The sequence below is a fragment of the Rhyacophila brunnea genome, unplaced genomic scaffold, assembly GCF_057557595.1.
Source record: "Rhyacophila brunnea isolate RB1 unplaced genomic scaffold, BYU_Rbru_1.0 scaffold_7, whole genome shotgun sequence".
Lineage (NCBI taxonomy): Eukaryota > Metazoa > Arthropoda > Insecta > Trichoptera > Rhyacophilidae > Rhyacophila > Rhyacophila brunnea.
The window spans coordinates 6,683,775-6,705,445 of NW_028233339.1; the positions used below are offsets into that span (position 1 = coordinate 6,683,775).

At 38.6% G+C, this 21,671-nt stretch overlaps 1 protein-coding gene across 1 annotated transcript in view; it reads left to right on the plus strand.

The window, feature by feature from the left end:
• The window catches only part of dpy (fibrillin-like protein dumpy), a 373,870-nt gene that overhangs the window by 273,299 nt on the left and 78,900 nt on the right, over positions 1 to 21,671 (plus strand). The window contains exons 40-63 of the mRNA XM_085957936.1: positions 23 to 337; positions 1,273 to 1,587; positions 2,938 to 3,255; positions 3,393 to 3,713; positions 3,808 to 4,122; positions 4,211 to 4,531; positions 4,627 to 4,947; positions 5,032 to 5,349; positions 5,664 to 5,990; positions 6,080 to 6,394; positions 6,483 to 6,803; positions 7,255 to 7,581; positions 8,919 to 9,230; positions 9,659 to 9,982; positions 10,418 to 10,753; positions 11,844 to 12,155; positions 12,583 to 12,915; positions 13,169 to 14,116; positions 14,238 to 14,870; positions 15,614 to 15,940; positions 16,387 to 16,701; positions 17,112 to 17,414; positions 18,096 to 18,419; positions 21,112 to 21,435. Coding sequence (XP_085814062.1) covers positions 23 to 337; positions 1,273 to 1,587; positions 2,938 to 3,255; positions 3,393 to 3,713; positions 3,808 to 4,122; positions 4,211 to 4,531; positions 4,627 to 4,947; positions 5,032 to 5,349; positions 5,664 to 5,990; positions 6,080 to 6,394; positions 6,483 to 6,803; positions 7,255 to 7,581; positions 8,919 to 9,230; positions 9,659 to 9,982; positions 10,418 to 10,753; positions 11,844 to 12,155; positions 12,583 to 12,915; positions 13,169 to 14,116; positions 14,238 to 14,870; positions 15,614 to 15,940; positions 16,387 to 16,701; positions 17,112 to 17,414; positions 18,096 to 18,419; positions 21,112 to 21,435 — 8,625 coding nt within the window. The remainder of the gene's footprint in view (positions 1 to 22; positions 338 to 1,272; positions 1,588 to 2,937; positions 3,256 to 3,392; positions 3,714 to 3,807; positions 4,123 to 4,210; positions 4,532 to 4,626; positions 4,948 to 5,031; positions 5,350 to 5,663; positions 5,991 to 6,079; positions 6,395 to 6,482; positions 6,804 to 7,254; positions 7,582 to 8,918; positions 9,231 to 9,658; positions 9,983 to 10,417; positions 10,754 to 11,843; positions 12,156 to 12,582; positions 12,916 to 13,168; positions 14,117 to 14,237; positions 14,871 to 15,613; positions 15,941 to 16,386; positions 16,702 to 17,111; positions 17,415 to 18,095; positions 18,420 to 21,111; positions 21,436 to 21,671) is intronic.

A 21,671-nucleotide genomic window follows, 5' to 3' on the forward strand; every position in this document is an offset into this window, starting at 1 on the left:
TGTTGCATGATAACTTTTTCAGTGTCAGTTGAATATCTCGGAAACCCATGTAACCCGTCACCGTGCGGTCCATATAGCACTTGTCGGGTAATAAAAGACCATCCCGTGTGCTCTTGCCAAGTAAACTACTTGGGTGCCCCCCCCCATTGCCGACCTGAATGCTCAATCAATTCCGAGTGCCCGCAAGACAAAGCTTGTATTCGTAGCGAGTGTATAGACCCGTGTCCGGGGGTGTGTGGAACGAATGCCGTATGTCGTACGCTCAACCACAACCCTGTCTGCGTATGCATACGTGATTACATAGGAGATCCTTATGCACGATGCGATAGAATACAACGTAAGAGATAATAATTATCACGGTTATTGAACTGCGACCTGTCATAACCGCGGGTTTTGTTTATTGCGTTTATCAATTGCATATTATATATTATGTTTCTGCGAGCTAGGACTCCATTCAATTTGAATTTTTCAGTTATCTAGATTTTTTGTCTGTTTATTAATTCTTACTATACAAGCAACTTTTGAACCATATGTATTATATTATATGAGTCACTTATTTTCAAAAACTGATTGACTGACTGAAAACAATCTACAATGTCTTCATAATATGGTCACAATCTAACTAAAATACGTACTTACTTATGTAATGATCTATTCTATAACTTCCAAAATCCACCAAAAGCATACAAAAAGTGTTTAAAAACCTATTAGCTTACAGAAACTGATAATATAAACTGGTAATTAAAATAACACAAATGAATGCTGATATATCGTCTCTGTTCTGGCAGAACACACTAACTGGAGAATACTAGTTTTGAGTAATTTGGCTTTGAAGTTGTTAAAATGTTTGAAATGGTCTATCATGTGAGTTTATTAAGTAATCGTAAAAGGGATGACTTTAAAATAAAGACTGTTTATTTATTAAAAAGGTTCCCAGACGGTAAAGTTTGAAATAAGGAACATTTTGGTATAACTAACTCAATATGTATTTTTTTGGAATTAGTGTCTTCTGCCAGAACAGTGACGATATTACATATATCGATGCTGCAATTTTGAAAATAAAAGAAACTTATTAAAACTGACTTAAAATACAAAGATGTCATTTACCCTAAATATTCAATTGTGAATTTATTGGCATTTGAAAATAGACATCTCTCATAGACAGCGTTCTCTATTTAAATATAAAACCCGCGGTTGAATAGGAAGTCTTTCTGTGAGATATTAAACAAAGAAACTCGATAATAATGATGCACCCCACATCTTTTATTCTAGAAGAACCGATTGTGAGCACAAACCCGTGCTCTCCTTCCCCATGCGGATCATTCTCTATATGTAAAGCCATCGGAAATCATCCCGTATGCTCTTGTTTACCCGACTACTTGGGAAATCCCCCCAACTGCAGACCCGAGTGCGCTATAAACGCGGATTGCTATTCGAATCTCGCATGCGTTAAAGAGAGATGCGTAAACCCTTGTCTGGGAATTTGCGGATATGACGCGGAATGTCGAGTTGTCTCCCATTCCCCGTTGTGTAATTGCCTGGACGGATACACGGGAGATCCATTCTCAGGGTGTTATGCAATCGAACGTAAGAGCTGAAATATTATAATCCGGCCTAATTTGAATATGACACGTAACAAACTTTACTAAACTATCTAAACCGAACTAAACCATTATGTTTAATTTAATTTAAATGATTTAATTATTAATCTATATTCTTAACCAAATAATAAAATATAAGTGTATTACACAAATTCCTGATAAGTGTTATAACCGAAATTGCCTATTACCAAAAACTAAATTTGTGCAATTTAATATTATAATATTGTATAAATAACACAAAAATAATTTAGAATAACCAAAATACGACTAATTTATGATCTATAAGCCCGATGCATAGTCATACTTATGTAGATTAGTGTACTCATGCATCACATAACTTGTATAAAGGTATATGTACCTATATATTGCACTCGAAAGTCGACTGCATAATGAAAACTATCCCTACCAGAATTCAGAAATACAAGTAATAACTGCCATACATAGATATCAACTATAGGTATATAGTATTGATTGTTGTTTATTCGTTCCTGACAACGTAAGATTGTGTTGAGTAACTTAACTACCAATTATCTACACAAACGCGACAATAGAGCTTTCTATATTACTCAAACTGTCACATGCACCAAATAAATTGTGTTTGACACACTAGTGTTGCAATTCAAATAATACAATTATCAGAATGCAAGGGATACTGTATCTGCGGTGTGTGAATTTATTCAATCAAAATTATTTGAAACATTAATTATTTATTTATTTAAGAAAACAAAACATTGCGGACATAACAAATCTAAATTCAAGACGTTCACAGCATGAGATTTACATTATAACAAATATTAAATACCCTCACAAGAGAGAAAAAGAGAATATATTATATTATATTAAAAAAAAAAAAAAAAAAGTACAATTTTACAGAAAAATAAAATTCTAATACGAAATACATAGCACGTCACGGAAAATGTCTATTATGATTTTATAATTTATATTGTGCAGTTTCACTACTTTTACCATTGTAATATGTCAATTTAAACTATTTTATGTTAGTTTATTTTAAGAATGGCAACATTTTTGATCTCAAAAAACTAGTCTTTTTGTATATATCGTTTAGCTAAGAACAACATAACTGTGAACTATGCAACGAGTTAATATTTCGTTAGTTTAACGTCGTCATCTTTGTACCTGGCCCTAAAGATTTTAATATTTTTGTCAGCACTAAACCGTTTGAAAATAATCCTAATACTTATTTAATACAATTTTTTTAAATACGGATATGGATTTTATGACGATATTTGAAATTTGCACTAACATTTTTCAATGAGCACAATAAACGAAAACAATGTCAATACTTGCAATTGCATCGAGTTGAAAACCTTTACAGCGATCGAGGGTCCAAGAGAACCTTGTAACCCATCTCCTTGCGGTGCTAACACAGTCTGCAGAGAACTAAACGACGCCGGTTCATGCACTTGTATTGTCGGTTACCACGGCGACCCATACACTGGCTGCCGGCCTGAGTGCACTATGAACTTCGACTGTCCTAGAGACAAGGCGTGCGTCAATAACAAATGTATAGACCCTTGCCCCGGCGCATGCGGCTCGAATGCCGAATGCGGGGTGATGAACCATGCCCCGACTTGTACTTGTTTCCCAGGATTCATAGGAAACCCATTACGTGCATGTCACAACCCTCCTGCTAGTAAGCCTTTCTTATTTCTTTGTTTTATATTTCAATATAGTCTATCTACTTATTATATTATCTACAATGCTTTGAAATATTCTTTATATATACTATGACTGACTTGATTTCATTTATTATGTACTTTCATTCTTCAGTTGCCATACCCATTGAACCGATACGTAATCCTTGCCAACCATCACCTTGCGGTCCGTACAGCATCTGTCGTGTGATAAGCGATCACCCAGTGTGCTCGTGCGTAGAAAATTACATCGGCACCCCGCCTTCATGTCACCCCGAATGCGTTGTGAGCGCGGACTGTCCACAGGACAAAGCATGTATTACTCAGAAATGTCAGGACCCCTGCCCCGGAACGTGTGGCATTAACGCTCGCTGTCTTGTCCTAAATCACAATCCAATATGCAGTTGTCTCGCAGGTTTTACAGGAGATCCATTCGATAGATGTTTCCAAGAAATAAGTACGATATTTATTTGTTTTACTAATAATACCTACATTTTTATAGTTAATTTATCAAAAACGTGTGTTAAAAACTCTTTATATCTATTTTCTAGAAGTCGATAAACCAAGACAAAATCCATGCATTCCTTCGCCATGCGGACCCTATTCTAGTTGTCAAGTTCTGGGCGATCGAGCCTCGTGTTCATGTCACGCAAATTATATCGGAAGACCGCCAAACTGTAGACCTGAGTGCACTATTAGTTCAGAATGCCCGGGTAATTTGGCTTGCCTCAGGGAAAAATGTGCAGACCCATGTCCCGGATCTTGCGGATACCATGCCTCATGTAACGTAATCAAACACATTCCGATTTGTACCTGCGATTCAGGATATACCGGAGATCCCTTCTCTGGCTGCTCCCCCATTCCCAGTAAGAAATATCTCAATAAAATATGCAGTATATTGTATACGTTCAGTAAAATTATGATATAAAAATATCTACTCCCTTAATATTCTAGTTGCGCAACCGGTTGAGTATAGTACTCCTTGCGATCCATCTCCATGTGGTTCCAATGCGATTTGTAAAGAACGCAATGGCGCCGGATCTTGTACATGTTTACCGGAATATCACGGAGACCCATATGTTGCATGCAGACCTGAATGCGTTCTAAACGCTGACTGCCCACGCGATAAGGCATGCATACAAAATAAATGCAAAAATCCATGTCCAGGAGTTTGTGGACTGAATGCCGAATGCAATGTTTTCAACCATGCCCCATCGTGCTATTGCATTCCTGGATACACAGGAAATCCTTTGGCATCTTGTCACGCTATACCAAGTATGTAATCATACGAACAACATTTAACATTTCAACACTCAAATATAAATGTCATTAAAAATACATTATTGATTGATGTTTAATTTTTTTACTAGTATATAAAGAAGAGATACCTACAAACCCATGCGTACCATCACCATGTGGCGCCAACAGTCAATGTCGCGTTGTAAACGATCATGCTGTATGTTCATGCAGAGAAGACTATTTTGGCTCTCCGCCAAACTGTAGACCGGAATGTATAGTAAGCGCCGACTGTATGCAAGACAAAGCTTGTATCGGCCAGAGATGTAAAGACCCATGTCCCGGAACTTGTGGTATAAATGCCAGATGTTTAGTACTCAATCACAACCCTGTGTGTAGCTGTATTTCGGGTTACACGGGTGATCCGTTTGTCAGATGTAGTGTTGAACAACAACGTAAGTAGAGCGTTGATTCTGTTTCAATGACAACATTATCGCGTTAAATTCAGTGGTGTCTCATTATCTTTTTTGGTTATATAGGAACACCAGACAGACCGAGTGGAAACCCTTGTATACCCACTCCTTGTGGTCCTAATTCTCAATGTCGAGTAGTAGGAAGCGGTCCGGTATGCTCTTGCCTGCCCAAATATATCGGCAGGGCGCCTAACTGTAGACCCGAGTGCACAATTAACGAAGAGTGCCCCAGCAATTTAGCCTGTCAAGCGGAAAAATGTAGGGATCCGTGCCCGGGATCTTGCGGCGCTAATGCCAATTGCATAGTCGTGAAGCACTCCCCGATCTGTCAATGCTATGATCAATATACAGGAGATCCGTTCTCCGGTTGCTCCCCTATCCCCTGTAAGAAAATTTTGTTTTTATACTACAATTCACTAACGATACACAATAAAAAAAAATATACCACATTAAGTTGTACTAATAAAAATGAAATATAAATTTTAAACTTAAAATAATGTAATTAACCAAAAACAAGCATAAAATCATATTAGTAAAATTACTTTTAAAATAACTTTGATTTAATTATTGTTTCAATTAAAAATAATTTTTAGGAACAGCTTTGTGTTAATTAACCTTAACAAATGAATTTGCAACTAACATCAGCACAATAACAAATCACTCGCAGGATTTGTGTTCAATGATTGATTATCTTTTAGTAATCCAAGCTGTGGAAGTTCCACCGGAGCCTTGTAATCCATCTCCTTGCGGAGCCAATGCTTTTTGTAAAGAACGCAACGGAGCGGGCTCATGCTCTTGTTCGCCGGAGTTCTTCGGCGACCCATATACCGGTTGCAGGCCAGAATGTGTCACCAATAATGATTGCTCTAGAGACAAAGCGTGTATCAACAACAAATGCAAAAATCCATGTGTAGGAGCGTGCGGACTTAACGCCGAATGTAGAGTTGTCAACCATGCGCCGTCTTGCGTATGTTTACCGGGATACGAAGGAAATCCCTCACGTTCTTGTCACCTTCCCGTTCCCAGTAAGATTTACTTCTACTTTACAACATAAACTATTATCATATTATTCCTTTCATCTTTCGATCTGTTCACCTCTTATTTTCTTATACAGTACCAAAGGACGAGCCGACAAATCCTTGCCTGCCTTCACCCTGCGGACCGTACAGTCAGTGTAGAGTGGTAAATTACCACGCTGTCTGTTCGTGTCTCGAAGCTTTCATAGGATCACCGCCGTCTTGCAGGCCCGAGTGCATGATCAGTGCGGATTGTCCCCAGAATAGGGCATGCTTGAATCAAAAATGCCAAGACCCGTGCCCGGGAACGTGCGGTTTGAACGCACGCTGTCAAGTTGTAAATCACAATCCCATATGTAGTTGCATGTCCGGGTACACCGGCGATCCTTTCGTCAGATGTGTTCAGGAGCCGAGTGAGAACCTTTTCTATGTTTATTCTACATCTTGAAACTATCTTAGTCTATGTATCTATTATTTACTCTTTACCCTTCCCACATTCAGAGCCCATGGACACTCCCAGCGGAAACCCTTGCGTGCCATCGCCGTGCGGCCCCAATTCTCAATGCCGCGTGGTGGGAACCACTCCGGCTTGTTCTTGCTCGCCCGGTTATGTGGGGCGCTCGCCTAATTGCAGACCGGAGTGCACTATAAGCGCGGAATGTCCCGGGAACCTCGCATGCCTTAGTGAAAAATGTGTGGATCCTTGCCCGGGTTCCTGCGGATCGAATGCTCACTGTACTGTCATAAATCATGTGCCTCTCTGTACTTGCCACCAAGGGTATACTGGTGATCCATTTAAAATATGCCGGTACCTGGAACCAAGTATGTCGCTTTTTTACTTATTGTATTGTATGTTATGTATATTTTATCATGATCGCTTATTTCATTTAGAATTTTCATTTGTGTATTTGATCGCATTTGATTGCATTTGCTTAAGAATGGCATGCTACCTTCATTCATTTTTATGTCTGCTAAAGAATATTCATACATCATGTCGGCTTTGAGAGCTTATATCAAAAATAGTTTGTAAAAAAAGCCTTATTGCCAGGAATTGTTCATATACTCGAAACAATTCATTTTCATAGCATGAAAAATTTGCAAGTCGGGAACGTGTCTATCGGAGCTGATATCTACAAGTAAGTATTTTAGTACAGATGAACTCTTTGATGTTTGTCGATTTTCAGTTATTTTGGATGTGAGTAAACTTTGTATTTAATTATAAAGTAGAGATGCATCTCGCCTTGCACGTATCTAAATAGCTAAACTATTTCAGTAACTCCATCAACGGAAGCGCCTCCCAACCCGTGCAACCCATCGCCATGCGGAGCCAATGCCGTTTGCAAAGAACGCAACGGTGCAGGATCTTGCTCGTGTTTACCGGAATACTTTGGCGACCCGTACTCGGGATGCAGGCCAGAATGTGTCACCAACTCTGACTGTGACCGCGCCAAGGCGTGCTTTAACAATAAATGCAAAGATCCTTGTCCTGGAGCTTGCGGTCTGAACGCGGAGTGCCGTGTCGTCAATCATGCGCCCTCTTGCTATTGTTTGCCTGGATACACTGGAAATGCTCTGAGCAGCTGTACTATTCAAGAAGAGGGTAATTGCATACTAATATTTTTAATCATGCTCTGAATTCTCATTCTTAAGTTGAATTTTAAAATATCTTTGTATTGCAACAACTTTTTTGTAATTCTACAATTTGCTGTTTTGAGCTGCAAAGCATGGCATTTATAATAATGGTCTTAATTAAAGACTACAAAATGAATTTTGATACCGTTTATTTATTGTATTTATTAATATGAAATCGTTCAGACAAACCCACCCCCCCTAATAGTAGTTTTGAGTTAAATATGCCATTGGATTTAAAAAAATATATGTACTCTTTAAACCTGACCTATCAAAGGAAAAATACATCGAAGATCTGATTTTTTGATTTACCTCTCCAGTTACAAAACTTTAAATGTCAGGTACGATGGACATGATATACTGGTTTTGGTTAATCAGTGTTCAAGGTTGAATCCAAATATATGCAGTGTTGGTATATAAGTATATCGTCACTGTTCTGGCAGAAGACACTAATTCGAAAAAATGACATATTGAGTTCGTTATACCAAAATGTTCCTTATTTCAAACTTTACCGTCTGAAAACCTTCTAAATAAATAAACAATCTTTATTTTAAAGTCATCCTTTTTACGATTACTTAATAAACTCACATGATTGACCATTTCAAACATTTTAACAACTTCAAAGTCAAATTACTCAAAACTAGTATTCTCCAGTTAGTGTGTTCTGCCAGAACAGAGATGATATATACTTATTATATATATATATGCCAGATTAGAATTTTAGATTGAAAACATTTATGCTGATGGATTAAAATATAGTAATGGCAATTCGAAAAAAACATTATTCTCTTACGGCAGGTTTGAGACGGCGTTATGATTCTTTTACTGACGGTGGCTTTACCTGAATAGTATTTCATATTGTATTATCAGATTCTGATATTAACTTAAAAATGTCTTCAAATGAGATTTTAATGCAATTCTTTTGATCAACTGTGTAACATCCACGAGATACTAGTAGGTATTCGGTTATATTGAGAAAACAAAAATGATACGTTGAAATGTACACATACGTTTTCAGCACAATAGTAATAAGTTCCAATACTGAGTATATGCATAAATACAAAAAATATGTAATTCCAAATCGTAATATTGCTCTCCTGTAAAATTTACATTTTGGACTATTGTGCAGACAACACTCGAAATACAAATGCCAGAGTTAAAAATAGTTTCTTAACTAAAACTCTGTAAACTATTTGATGCTTTTAAATGCAAAACTCTTTAAAATATTTCACTCAACGTTATGTTCCGGGTATTAGGTTAATATGAATTTGAAAGTTGAGTTAAAATGATATTTTTATTTGAATACAGCTAAAGTAGTCACGGGCGATCCGTGCGATCCTTCCCCATGCGGACCGAACAGTCTATGCAAGGCCATAAACGGACACAGCGTGTGCACTTGCCAACCGGGATACATCGGCACGCCGCCTATGTGCCGGCCGGAGTGCATCGTCAGCTCTGAATGTCCTCAAAACAAAGCGTGCATAAACCAAAAATGCTCGGACCCGTGCCCTGGAACGTGCGGCCTGAATGCCAGATGCCAGGTTGTCGTGCACAACCCGATTTGCAGCTGTGCGTCAGGTTTCACCGGAGATCCATTTGTCAAATGCTCTAAAGAATCATGTAAGCACGATTGTATTATTTTTTTGTATGGTATTTTAACTTCAGAAGCAAAATGTGATTTTTTATCAATTTTGAGATATTACGTACATTTTCAATTATAATTTTTCAAATTTGTTGTTCAGTAGACAGCTATTTCAGGTTTTGCACTATTACACTACTAATAACTAGCGGTGTACTATAAAAAAAAATATAAGATTGGTTATTGCTTAAAATAAGTATCCATTGTACAGAAACATTTTATTTACTCAATTAGCTACCTATACCTAAAAAATTATGTTTAAGTTAATTGAATTGAAATTAATTATTGCCAGTTTTCATCTATTTAAATAGATTTCAGGCATTACAACCTCTCGGTTTTTAGAATATCACATTGAAATGCAAATATCTCAATACTAATGAAATAATTATTGTATTACGTATTATTTTAGTACCGCTTCCACCGAGAGACGCAGAAAACCCTTGCGTGCCTTCTCCTTGCGGACCGAACTCTGAATGCAGAGTCATCGGCACGCAAGCTGCATGCTCTTGCTCGCCCAATTATATCGGAAGAGTGCCAAACTGTAGACCCGAATGCACGACCGATTCTGAATGCCCTAGCAATCTAGCATGCTCTCAGCAGAAATGCAAGGATCCTTGTCCGGGAGCGTGCGGCCAAAACGCCATTTGCACGACTGTCAACCACAAGGCTGTTTGCGCCTGCCAAAATGGTTACACTGGAGACGCCTCATATCAATGTGATTTGATACCCATGAGTGAGTACCCATATTGAGAATGTGTTTGTATTCTTTGTTAGCATAGACAATGTTGGCACCCGATGAATAGATATCGAGGCTTGCACATGCAGAGAAAAAAGTTGTTAAGCTTTTATTACACCATAAATTATTTTAATGGTCTATTAAAGTTAGTTTGCGATATTTTAATGTCAGGATAGAATGAATAAATGCCATCAAAAGCTTCATTATTTGAGATTTGATGAGCCCGATTTTTTGATGTTGTCAATTACTGCATACATTTTTTCATATTATCTTGTTGTAGGTACCTATTTAATTTGAATTAGGGAATAAAATACGCATAACACCAAAGGGTGCAGGTTATGGAATTTCTAATACAAAACGCTACAAAATTATTTAAACCTTGACCTCCTTTTATCATTTTTTAAATCCAACAAATAAATTCTGTGACCGCAGGTACCGAGAGATCACCTCCGCCTACTCCCTGTGTTCCATCTCCGTGCGGACCGAACGCAGAGTGCAGAGAGCAAAATGGCGCTGCGGCTTGTAGATGCTTCCAAGGATACGAAGGTGACGCGTATGACAAGAACCGAGGATGCCGACGCGAGTGTGAAGCCAATGACGACTGTATCGCCAGTTTGGCGTGTGTCGGATTCAAGTGCGTGGACCCGTGCCCGGGAGCGTGCGGCACCTTCGCCGAATGCACCGTCTTGAACCATGTTCCCACTTGCACTTGTGCCAGAGGGTACACTGGAGATCCTTTCTTCCAATGCAGGGAGATTCCAGTAACACGTATGACAATTTTTAACATTTTTGGTTTCATTCTAGGTAAAAAATATACTTTACCACTTAAGCGTGAAGTTCAATAGTTTTGACAGTAAATAGCTAAATGAGCAAGAAAAAACGATGCAATAGGCTTCATGTAAGAGAGGTAACAATAATTAAATTTCATCAATGCAACAATTTCAAGGTTAAGTTCTTCCACTATAAGAAGAATATTTCATTAAACATTTTAGATAGTAGATACTTCACTTTTTTGAAAAATCACAATACAAAAATAATGAGTGGAGAAATATGGGAAAACTTAAACATGCATTGAAGAATATTATCTTATTTTCAATAGTTACGTCTCTATCATAATATGCATTAAAAGTTGTCACGTAAATGAAATGCGCATTTAATATTGGTAATTTGAGGATACTTAACAAGCTTTATGTTTTATAGGTTTTATGGCCTATAAACTATTAAACGGAATCCGGCTTCAAAGCATTGTCCCATTGTCCATGGCGACTAGCCTTCACATTACTGTCTTATTAATCTGTTATGTGCATAGAGGTATTAAATTAAAAGAGGGGCAAGGAATCAGCTTTCTCATACAGCTGAATGAAGCAGGCCATCAATAGACGATAACTTACGAAAAATAGCGACGCGATGAAAAAAATTCATGGCATCACAGAGGATTTACTTTGGTCATTATAACGTACCCATATAATATAATGTTAACATTCAAATTTTGCCACAAATTGATTACCAGCCCGCCCCACCATACTTTTTCGCCATACTAGCTGACTTCACCATACTTTCATATAACCTGCCGCCCCTAGGTTATGTGGTTTAAACCCATTTATTTATTTTACCAGTACATTAAGTAGTGTTAATCTGTAATTTTTGATTCCTACTATGTAGTACTAAATTTGTGTTCTCATATATCTACATAATAGCATCACTTGGTATTCCCACATATAAAAATGATTTTATGTCACGTCACTGGAAAAGATTATAAATATGAAGTCAATTTAGTGCATTATCTTAATTTATTATTCTCCCGTCAAAATATTTTCTAATTAAGAATTATTACTTACCATATTATTACTTTATGCAGAAGCAACACCGAAACAAGAGAATCCTTGTGAACCAACTCCGTGCGGTCCCAACAGTCAGTGCAGACATTTGAACGGTCAAGCGGTCTGTTCTTGCCTGCAAAACTACATCGGCATGCCGCCAAATTGCAGACCGGAATGTATTGTAAACTCGGAATGCGATCTATCCAAGGCTTGCATCAGTCAACGTTGCGACGACCCCTGTCCGAACACATGCGGATTGAGAGCCCAGTGTAGAACTACCAACCACAACCCGATTTGTTCTTGCCCACCGGGCTTAACTGGAGATCCATTTTCACAATGTTTCCCAATACGTAAGTTGTCTTCTGAATTAGTAATTTTATAGTATAATCAAGACTGTCTACTAGTCTCGAAACGATCTATAATCCCCCAGCGATGCAATTGTATGCATGTAAAAATGCACACCATATAGTTTTGCCTACTAAATCGAGACTGATCGCATCTTCTTGTCATTTTTTTCGTGCTGAGACAAGTATTCATTGGAATGCTTCTTTTTTTAGAATGCAAGTGTAGAGTTTTTAATTTAACCATCATAACTACAATTAAACGCATGAAATAAATGTGACACAGAGTTAACATCCTGCATCTGAGGTACACATACCATGACTGATATACCTGACAAAATAGATACAAATAAATATTTTCATGTTTGTTACGGGAAGTTTGCTCTTAAGTGAATGTCACATATTCCTACTATAATATGTATAATTGTTCTTTCAGCTCCAAAAATAGAACCACCTCAGACTGAAAGACCGCCATCTTGTGAACCGTCTCCTTGCGGTCCTAATTCTCAGTGTCAACTGATTGCCGGAAATCCGGCATGCTCCTGCCTCGCCGATTACATAGGCTCTCCTCCCAACTGCCGTCCCGAGTGTTTCCTCAGTTCGGAATGCCCCTCTCAAATGGCGTGCATTAACCAGAAATGCAAAGATCCTTGCCCCGGCTCTTGCGGAGTCGAAGCCAACTGCCATGTCTTGAATCACGTTTCCGTGTGCACGTGTAATGAAGGATATACCGGAGATCCGTTCGTCCAATGCTCGAGAATTCCACAAAGTAAGATAATTTTGCTTTGTTTGCTAATTTTTGATTGCTCGACTTGACAGGCGACCTGGAACAAACTTTTTCAATCGAGGCAATAACCAAAATTATGTAGGTACCCAATAACAAAATTTCGTTTTCTTCCTCGACTGACAAAGTCGTGTTTATCTGTTTTCTCCAAATCTGTCGATTATGAATCATGTATGAAGCATTCTATGTCTTATTAACGGAGAGTTATTTATCATTTATGTAATATTACTATTTTCAGCTACAACCAGACCGATAGCAAGTGATCCATGCAACCCGTCACCATGCGGGCCAAATGCAGATTGCCATAACGGCGAATGTACCTGTCTACCAGAATACATCGGAAATCCTTACGAATCCTGCCGACCCGAATGCGTAGGAAGCCAAGAATGTACCCGAGACAAAGCTTGCCTCAGAAACAAATGCCGTGATCCATGTCCTGGAACTTGTGGACAGAATGCAGTATGCGATGTCATCAATCACATACCTGTCTGCTCTTGCCAGCAAGATTATACTGGAGACCCATTCTCGCATTGCCGAATTATGGAAAAGACCCCCATTCCAAAGACAGACCCTTGCTCTCCGTCGCCATGTGGGTCGAACAGCCAGTGCCGTAACATCAACGATCAAGCTACGTGCTCGTGCTTGACCGGATTCCAAGGCACTCCACCTGCTTGCAGGCCCGAATGCGTCGTTAGCTCTGAATGTACTCAAACAAGGGCTTGCGTGAATCAAAAATGCATTGACCCCTGCCCGGGAACCTGTGGCTTCCAAGCCCGATGTGAAGTCATTAATCACAGCCCGATCTGCAGCTGCAACGCTGGCCAGACCGGGGATCCTTTCAAAGGATGCTACGAAGTCCCGCGAGAGATCGAACCCGTTGAGGCTCCCAAAGACGTTTGCCAGCCGTCACCGTGCGGACCGAATGCCGTCTGCCGAGATGTCGGAGAGAGGCCATCCTGCACGTGTCTGGAGAACTACATCGGCCAACCTCCTAACTGCCGACCCGAGTGCGTCATCAACCCGGATTGCGCCAGCACTAAAGCTTGCATTAATAACAAATGCCAAGACCCGTGCCCCGGTTCTTGCGGAACTAACGCAGAATGCAATGTCATCAGTCATACTGCGTCATGCACGTGCTTGGCAGGATTTACCGGAAACGCTTTCGTTCAGTGTATTCAACAGATAGGTAATCTTATAATATATTTTATCTTATAATACATTAATTATAATATTTTTAATTAGAAGATTAGCTAAAATTTACTTATAATACATTCGATTGAAAACTAATATTATCCGTTTGTTTACAGAGGAAGATCTCAATCCGTGTGAACCTTCACCGTGTGGCCCGAACGCTATATGCTCTCAAAGGAACGGAGCCGGAGCTTGCTCTTGCATAGAAGACTATCAAGGAAACCCTTATGAAGGGTGCAGACCCGAATGCGTTCTAAGCTCGGATTGCCCCACGAACAAGGCGTGCATACGAAACAAGTGCGCGGATCCCTGTCCTGGCGTATGCGGCTACAATGCAGAATGTTATGTCACCAACCATTTGCCCACATGTGCTTGTATTAAAGGATACACTGGTGAACCGTTCACGGGATGTAAACTTGAACCACCCGTGATAGTGACCGAAGCGACCATCGCCGATCCCTGCAGCCCTAGCCCCTGCGGTCCCAACAGCCAGTGCAGGAACATCAACAGTTTAGCAGTGTGCTCCTGCTTACCTGAGTATCAAGGATCGCCGCCAAACTGCAGGCCCGAGTGTGTTGTTAACTCAGAATGTCCATCCAATCAGGCCTGTCATAAATTCAAGTGTGCCAATCCTTGCCGCGGAACCTGTGGACTAGGAGCGAGATGCGAAGTCACCAATCATAATCCAATCTGTAGCTGTCCATCTGGCCAGACTGGAGATCCATTCTCCAGATGCTATCCTATACCAGGTAATTTATAGTCATCAGTTAATTATCTCATTTCTTAAGAGATGATAAGTATTGCAGCATATCAGAAACATACCTATTCAGCTGAAAGGAGACTTGAACATTAGTCCATCTCGGGAGGCCCAAAAATATTACTATATTTTTCTTTTCTTTTGACTATGTCCGATCCTAATAAGATCATATTAAGGGCCTCCACGGAGTGGAGGTTTGTATTGACAGATTTTTGTTTTTACAAGAAATGGATGTTAGCCACTTGCTCAACCTATTATCTCCATACTATGACTCCAAACACAAATTTAAAAACAATATGTGTATTTGCCAGACTCAAGATTCGAACCTGGGACCCACGGCATTTTATAAGCCGACGCGTAAGCTGCTCATTTATGCAGAGCTAATGTTACGGTTGCATTTGTCGCTTTTACGTCATTATTCTATATTTTATTTACATTGTTTTCTCTTATTATATATCTTATTTCATGCCAAAACTATCAAGCCTCGCGGTAATGTTAATAAGTGGGTGATTGTTATTATTAATCAAAATCTATTAAATTTAACATTTCAAATTATATTGATATTTAACAAAGTAATAATATGATCGATTTAGACCAATGATGTTAGTGTATTCCTTTTTCCTTTTAAAAAACTTTTGAATATTTCATGCCCCAGGGCCTCTGTGCTTAGCCTTATGTTAAATGCAGCCTTGTAGACAATATATTTATATAACAAAAACATTAATTTTTCTGCAGTCGAACAACCCCGTCCAGCCTTCATTCCGAAAGATCCATGCAATCCATCACCCTGCGGACTGTACGCGGAGTGCCGAGAAAACGGAGGCCTACCTTCGTGCTCCTGCCTTCCAAATTACGTGGGGTCAGCGCCCAACTGCAGACCAGAGTGCGTAGTGAACAGCGACTGCCCCGCGGATAGGGCTTGCATCACGGAGAAGTGCCGTGATCCGTGCCCGGGATCTTGCGGCTTCAACGCCGAATGCCGCATACAGAATCACATTCCGATTTGTCTCTGCCCGTCAGGATTCTCCGGGAATCCGTTCATTCAATGCTCGCCATTCATAGGTAACTAAAACAAACTATATATTAAATAGTGTTTTTCTAACTCTGCCATGCATGAAATGAGCTCTTTTCAAAAGCATTTCAAATTTTAATCCAATTGTAGGTATTTTTGCATATCAGTTTCATATGTGTTCTGCATACCATTCTATATCAAAGAATATGGTTTCATATTATATTCAGCATAAATGAGATGAGATTTTTTTTAGAAGCAACTGATCTCACTACTCTTAAAATGTGTCAAAAAGTCATAACTTATCATTCATACTTATTTATTTAAATATGATTTTATTTTACTTAAATTCGTTAAATTCTTAAATTAAATTCATAATTTAGACTGCAGAATTCTACAAATTGGTTTAAAAAAGTAGGTACCTCCACATTATACAAAAATATATTATATCTAGCGTGTTATATATCATTTTCTTACATTATAATGTTTTTTGTATTAGAAAAACCACCACCAATAAAATCTGACCCATGCGACCCGTCACCGTGCGGATCGAATGCTCAATGCCAAGACGGCCTCTGCACGTGTCTTGCGGAATTCTTCGGAGACCCGTACACTGCGTGCCGACCTGAGTGCACCATGAATACCGATTGCCCGGCCAGCAAGGCGTGTGTCAATAGCAAGTGCATTGACCCCTGCCCGGGAACCTGCGGCCAAGGTGCCGAGTGCAATGTCTACAATCACATCCCCATGTGCACTTGTCCTACCGGTACGAGTGGTGATCCATTCACCTCCTGCAGACAGAAGCAACCTGAAGGTGAATACAATTTTCAATTGAAACCTTTGTTAAATTAGCCTTTTATGGTCAGCTCAACGATGTTCTTCTTAGAAACCTTCATTTATAAAAATGAAGCATACATATGTATATATATTTACACATTGCAGATTAATTTGTAGCAAAACCTGTACTCTTGCAAACTTGTACACTTGCACTAATATGAAAATGCCTTGGATTAGTGCTACAGGCTTAAGAGGTTCTCTAAACAATATGCTATCATTATTTGGCAAAATTAAATTTAACAGCAATACATAATTAAGTAACCAAACCAAGAGCGCTAATAGCAAGCCGCCATTTGTATTTTAAGGAATATATTATATGGTGAATAAAAATACGTAAAAATATTCCCTGTGATACGTCATGATACTACATGTTTGTTATTGTTTCAGTGATCCGTGACCCGTGCAGCCCATCTCCATGTGGACCCAACAGCAACTGCCGTGTGATAAATGGCGTGGCTGTCTGCTCCTGCCAGCCTGGACAGACGGGTTCACCCCCGTCTTGCCGGCCGGAATGCGTGGTCAGCTCTGAGTGCGCTTTGGTGCAGGCTTGCGTCTCAGGCAGATGCCGAGACCCATGCCCCGGTACGTGCGGACAGAACGCGCGCTGCCAAGTCATCAATCACAATCCCATCTGCAGTTGCAATCCTGGAAATACTGGAGATCCGTTTACTAGATGCTTCCCTAATCCAGGTAAAGCAACAATTTATTCTGTTCACATTTTTGCGTTTTGTATTCTTCGTAAATTATCTTTACGTTGTGTCATAACTAAATTTGAATGCATTTAATGTAAGCACTGCATTGCGCACACGCATCGTTTGCTGCAAATCTGTAGGTGTTGAATTTAACAAGAATGTGGCGCAGTTATAATTTCTTTGTCGGTGTGTATGTCAATTTGTTTTTTCTTATTACATTTCTATCTTGAAATCGACCGCGAGGTATTCATTAGTGATTATTTCAGACTGATATCAATACAACCAATTTCGGTTTTTGTTTTTGAAAGAATCTTGAACAAAATCGACCAATAAATCCATAACAATAATCGGATGACATCTGTCGTAAAAATCAAACCATTTTAATTTTCAAAGAATGCCAATCGCACGCACGTGCTCAATTTGGGCATGCTAATTTGTAGTTTTAAGTAGTTTTAAATTCCGTCAAGTACCTTCGGTCGATAGTATTAATATTATTCCAAGTAGTTTTATTATGGACATCTCCCAATTTATAAGCACCAGATGCACCATACAGCACGTATGCAGCTAGCATGTAGTGCTTCACCTGTATTTATCTATGGGTGTATTAGAAAGCACAGCTGGGCAAATGCTAATTATATTTTAACAGAAATCGTCCTAATTCTGTAATTTTTCTCCATAGTGGAAGCTCCAAGACCCGTGACTCCCGCAGACCATTGTGCACCGTCACCTTGCGGTCCGAATTCTCAGTGCACCGTTCGCGGAGAAAGCCCGGCTTGCTCTTGCCTGCCGGGATACGTGTCAGCGCCGCCTAATTGCAGACCGGAGTGCACCATCAACGCCGAGTGTGCCGGCTCCCTGGCGTGCATGAACCAACGGTGTCGCAACCCCTGCGAGGGGGCGTGCGGTTCCGCGGCTCGCTGCGCCGTCGTCAACCACAATGCTGTCTGCACCTGCGAACAAGGATATACTGGTGATCCCTTCTCTGGATGTTTGCCCGTGCAAGGTAGGATCTTCACATTATGCACCATTGCTGTACAGAAATATATACAAATTGTCCATTAAAGGTGTTTACAAATCGCAATAATATGCTAAGCCTCGACATTGCATTCTTGACGTTCATCATTTGGGATGACCAAAAAGTTTTAACGATAATTTTACAAACAATATTGGTAATCCATTCCTATGATAGGAGGCTATTAAAATGTATAGTTCATCTAGTCCAGTATTTTCACATAAAATTTAGTCACGGAACCCTTTTATAATTATTATAACGTATAACATAATGGAACTCATCAATTATATCACATAAGAAATGCATTGCGTGCATCAAAACTTTATTCATGATCAATTAAATTATAGCTTTGAATTAAAGTCATATTTTTTCCAATGGAATCCTGAATCCTCTGTCAGAGGATGGTTTGAATGATTTAATTTGAGAAGAAGATTCAGTACAACTGGCGCTTTTTCTTTGTCTTGTCACCTTTCTCTGCAAATTCAGGAACAGGAGATTCTTTTAATATGTGTTTTTTTTGGCAGAGCCGTTAATTTTAACTCTCGGAGCCGATTTGAGATATTCTGGTCTAGTCGAAACGATATTACAATACCACAGATTGTTTATGTATTATATTGAATAAATTTAACGGCAAATTGCTTGGACCGAAGATATCTTACGTTGATTAAATTATCTACTTACATTTATGTATTAAAAATTTGTTTATACATTTAATTTACTCGAGGAAATTTATAGACACCTCTAATGGGCAGAAATGTTTTTTTTTACAGAAGATTTTCAACTTTAGGCGCACTATATTTTTTTCCTTTCTCATTCATAATAATTACAGTTTAGATTAAAAATACACTCAAAGCATTTTTTAAATACTTTTTAAATTTTTTGTTTAGTCAATTTTCCAATTTTATATTATTTTTACTTATTTTCAACTTAGAAGAAAAGTCATTTTGCAAAATCATTAAAATCATTTTCGTTTTCTTCAACTGATTTCTCTATTTCTCATTGTTTATTTTTATTCTATTTGTCTACAATCAAGAAAACATGCTGGGTATTTATTAGTTTTTTTAAAAATCTTAATTTGTTTTACAATAATAGATAAATACATAAACAAAAATTACATGTTGTAGATGTATTTCTGACAACAGAGATATAAATAATTGGCCATTACATTACTTTTAATTCTACCATGAGTTTATTTCAGTAGCCGGGAAAGTATTGGTTGTGGTGTAGTTATGAAATAAATTGTGATAGATAACGTCTTTTTGAGTAATGCCAATTTGTCGAAAAATAAACAATAAATCAATAGCTAAGATAGGTCTATTATAGGAATTAAAATATAGTTTTTTTAAATCCAGCATGTTTTCTTGATGTTCATATTATTTTTGCAATTTGGTGATTGGTTGTTTTTATACAAATGTCATTAGAATATTCAATATGTTTGGTTTTCCATTGTAGATATATTGTTCTCTAAATGGGAGCTTTTGTTCTCTAAATATAAATACCTGATATACCTACTGTATTTGAATAATACAAACCTATTGTTTAAATCAAATGCTTCAATTTTGTATTTGAATAGTTCTATTACTTAAATAGTAAAATGAATTGAATTTGAATTTGAATAAAGAATAATTAAATTAATATTTTTTGTTTTATGCAATGGAATTTGACATAATCATTATTCTATATTATTTAATGAAATACATAATATATAATGAGGTACCTGTTTGAAGCTAATACCTACATAAATAGATTCAAAGCAACACAGCGACTAATTTCAATAAATACATACAGCATATTGGATTTTCTCCATTTGCATGGACTAGTTTTGGTCACATATAATATTATGTATTCGCTTGCATGTATTGCTTTTATTGTATAACTGCTGCTATGGAGACCTTCAAAGGTAAGTCCCCGTCTCCCAACGTCCTGCCGCCTGCTGCAGAAGATTCGCTGACGTCCGTTTCCATTCTTGTGCCCGAGATTTGGAAAAATGCTTGCGCACACCCCCACCCCACTTATGCTGTCGCATCATTAATCGGTCGCGAATACCCAGCCACTAACTCATAACCCCCCCCCCCCATTGGTCATAGGAATACAGATTTTTTAGTTGCGGGTCGTATTCCACCTAGTATGATCATGCCCATGCTGGCGGTAGACTCGCATCTAAATAATTCTATGAAACGTAGAAACATTAATGTCTCTCAAATAACGATCCCCGCCATTGAACACCATAGGTACGCCGCTTTATGGTAGGGAAAAAAATATCGCTTCGCTTCGCTAGCACGATATTTCAGGTGACATCATTGAGCCTTTATAACTCGGACTCGACTAAAAATGCTCTTAGAACATGCCACCCCCTCCCCCCCGTCAACTGCTAATGCCACTACCCCCATATAGGAACAATATCTCCCCCCTTAGTAATATGCGTGTCGCTTAATAAACAAAAAAATGCAAACGTTGCTACTTGAAGCACTAAAACAAAGAAAATTGCTATGGTAACAAGTTTATTGCTTTAGAATAATAATAATAATTCAAACATCTCATAAATGAAGGGCGTTTTACTTATAAAGCTTAGTAAAAACAACTCTAACGGTGAAGTTTACAACTAAAATGAAGAGGTGTTAAGGAATAGTCCCCGGCGAGTGCCAAATATTCACCATCTCTCTTTGAAATCGAATATTTACAGCCGACCCAATACCGGTAGAAACCCTCACCCCCTGCATTCCGTCTCCTTGCGGGGCGAACGCCGTGTGCAGAGAACAAAACGGCGCAGGATCGTGCGTCTGTATACCTGAATATAGAGGAAACCCATACGAAAGCTGTCGACCAGAGTGTATCATGAACTCGGAGTGCCCCTCCAACCGAGCATGCGTACAGAACAAATGTATCGATCCCTGCCCCGGCACGTGCGGACAGAATGCCGAATGTTCCGTGTCCAACCACTTACCCAGATGCTCATGTTTTGTGGGATATCAAGGAGACCCTTATCGATTATGTCAACAACAACAGGGTAAGAATGCCACCATCCCGGTTGTAATTAAAATAATCAAAATATACCCCAAAGCCCTTATCTAAAATTCCATTTCAAGTTTATATTACACAAATTAATAATTATGGTAATTCTTGTCTTCATAAAACGGTTACTTACATTTCAATTTATTCATGATGTGGTGACAGGGAGATCTTTAAATTTGATAACTAGGTTTACACGATTATAAAAAGAAAATACTTAAATTAATTTCACAT